The sequence below is a fragment of the Clytia hemisphaerica genome, unplaced genomic scaffold, assembly GCF_902728285.1.
Source record: "Clytia hemisphaerica strain Z4C2 unplaced genomic scaffold, Clytia hemisphaerica genome assembly, whole genome shotgun sequence".
NCBI lineage: Eukaryota > Metazoa > Cnidaria > Hydrozoa > Leptothecata > Clytiidae > Clytia > Clytia hemisphaerica.
Window position 1 is genome coordinate 126,779 of NW_027104410.1, and position 2,562 is coordinate 129,340.

General features: G+C 35.8%; 1 protein-coding gene across 1 annotated transcript; it reads right to left on the reverse strand.

The window, feature by feature from the left end:
- Positions 1-943: 943 nt before the first annotated feature.
- LOC136820171 (calcium-binding protein P-like) lies at positions 944-2,019 on the reverse strand. The gene is made up of 3 exons (XM_067076405.1): positions 1,952-2,019; positions 1,201-1,474; positions 944-996 (listed from the first exon to the last, which is right to left on the reverse strand). The coding sequence occupies exons 1-3, from the start codon at positions 1,982-1,984 to the stop codon at positions 944-946; spliced, it is 360 nt and encodes a 119-aa protein (XP_066932506.1). The 5' UTR covers positions 1,985-2,019.
- Between the last annotated feature and the right edge of the window lie 543 nt (positions 2,020-2,562).

A 2,562-nucleotide genomic window follows, 5' to 3' on the forward strand; every position in this document is an offset into this window, starting at 1 on the left:
CATATTGGAAAAGGTACCCTTAGGACCCGCACATACCCGTCGGTCCTTTTGCCCAGCTGCCCCCCCCCCCCGGGATTCGGTGATCTCAAAAACACTATACTACTTACAATCCTCTGGGTCTGAATCAACAGAATCGAACCCCTAAAAGAAAAGATGTAAAATCTTAAGAAAATGGTAAAAATACCAATACAGAAGCAGCCGGCGGAGAGAATTTTTGGAAATATGTGTTCTTATCTTCTAGGAGACCACATGTTACGACCATCAATTTTTTTAACCAAATGATGTGTTCTGATTTCTAGGAAACCTTTATCGCAATATTTGTCTCTCTAAACTTATTATTACTTTATGGCTTGATTTGTTCTAAAATCTAGGAAACATTTTACAAAGATATACTTGTAAGATATTTGTTTTCTCCACGAAAGATGTGTTCTGAAAATTTCTAGGGTTACTAGGCAACAAGATTACATCTATTTTCTCTTGATTATATACCCCTGGCTCTTTAAAATATGTGTTCTGGGTTACCTAGACAACAAGAACACATTGGATGACCTTGATTATACCCCTGCCTCGTCAGAACACATCATTATTTCTAGTAGCTAGCTAATTTTCGAGAACTTATCAGAACAGATCAAAGTATCTAGCTGAAATACGCTCTCAGAACACATCGGAAAAAAAGGTCGCCTCGTCGGCTGCTTTCGCCAATACCAACAAATATAAAAGGAATTAGAAAGATAATAAAATGACAACCTCGATCAATATAAAAGCTTACAGGAAAGAAATAAATATCAAAAGGGATACTCAAGGGGCAAACGAAGAAAGTTATTTCTTTTAAACAAACAGTAAAACGTTCATTTCAAAAATATCTATTTTACTTATTGCAGTCAATTTGCATTGTATGTAATCATTACAACCTTATTTTAATAGATGGAAATATTTAAACGCATCAACGTAAATCAAATCTTACCGGTTGTCCTCCTGGAGCCATTGGGGGATATCCTGAAATTCAACAAAAAAAGTTTATTGGTCTAACTATGGTGCAGCATGTTCATCTTTAGCTAGTAAAAATGAGAAGTATAGTACAGTTTAAAATCAAGTATCACTAAAAAGGTATTTTTATATGGATATTGTGTAATAAATCAAAAGACTCTGTTTTGAAGATTGAATTTTCTTATTTCTTTCCTACTCCAAATGAAAGTTTACCTCCTTGAGATGGGTAGTGTCCAGGTTGACCAGGAGGTGGATACTGCCCTGGCTGTCCAACTGGTGGGTAAGGACCCGGCTGTCCTACTGGAGGATAAGGCCCTGGTGGGTACTGTCCAGGTTGGCCAGGAGGTGGATATTGGCCGGCAGGAGGGTACTGTCCTGGCTGACCTGGAGGAGGGTACTGTCCTGTTGGTGGATACTGTTCAGGCTGTCCAGTAGGAGGGTACTGTCCTGGCTGGCCTGGAGGAGGGTATTGTCCTGCTGGTGGATACTGTCCAGAAGAATAAAAACTACTATCCTATCATAATTAACTACCCAGCGTACAAGTTTGAATTAAACTTTCCAGAATTTGAACTTAAATTATGAGTAATCCTACATTAAATTCTTTTTCCTTGATCCTAAGTTAAATTATAACAAAAATGCAAAGAAAATTCGTAAAAAAAGTCATAATCAAAGAAACTATATGGGGTATAAAAACTTCTAACTTATCAGATACTAATGAAAGTCTTAAAAAGCCCTTCTAACAACTAAAGGTTCAAGTGACTTTTGAACAATAATTATCAAGAAATCACAAAAGAAAGAAGAAAATTGCACGTTTGTTTGACAAACATTTTGAAAATTGTTTCATGGGACAGCCTTTACTTCATTCTTCATACAATACAAATTTTAAGGCTAACAATTGAATGATTTTATAAACAAGAAGTCCAAAACATCATTTAATTTACAATGAAAAAATATAGATACTTACGTTAGCTGCTGGCAGCTGTTTAGGATAACTCATTTCAAAAATTTGGTTCTTATCACAAATGATAATTAATATCTAGAAATATAAGGAAAATAAATTAACACAGCAACTCTACCACAATAAGAGAGTGGTTTTATCTGAAACCTGACTGAAAGAAATTTCTGCTATTGTCTCACAGGAAGGGTTTATTTGTTCATAAAAAGAAAAGACATAATAGAACTAGTCAGTCACATAGCCATGCTCCGCCCGGAAAAACACTCCAACCTCTGTTTTTTTTTCGGTTTTCGGCAGTTCAACCCTAGCGTATTCTCAAGTCAGCGACCGATTTTTCAAAATTTTACCCCAAATTGCTCATTTTGGGCATTATTATTTGGTCCTAAAGTGTACAATTTAGTCTAAAACGAAAGTGCTCGAAAATCAACGATATTAGACTTATTCGAAAGATAATTGAAAAACAAGTAAATTTGAGGTATAAACTTGGGTCTGAAAATGTCCCAGTCATGCTGCAGATGAGTTTTAAGATGACTTCATTTTTGTTTTTGTTCTAGAAAGACTCCAGACTAAGTTCTTTATGATAAAGCTTTTTAAGCACTGTACTATGAGCCCCCCCCCCA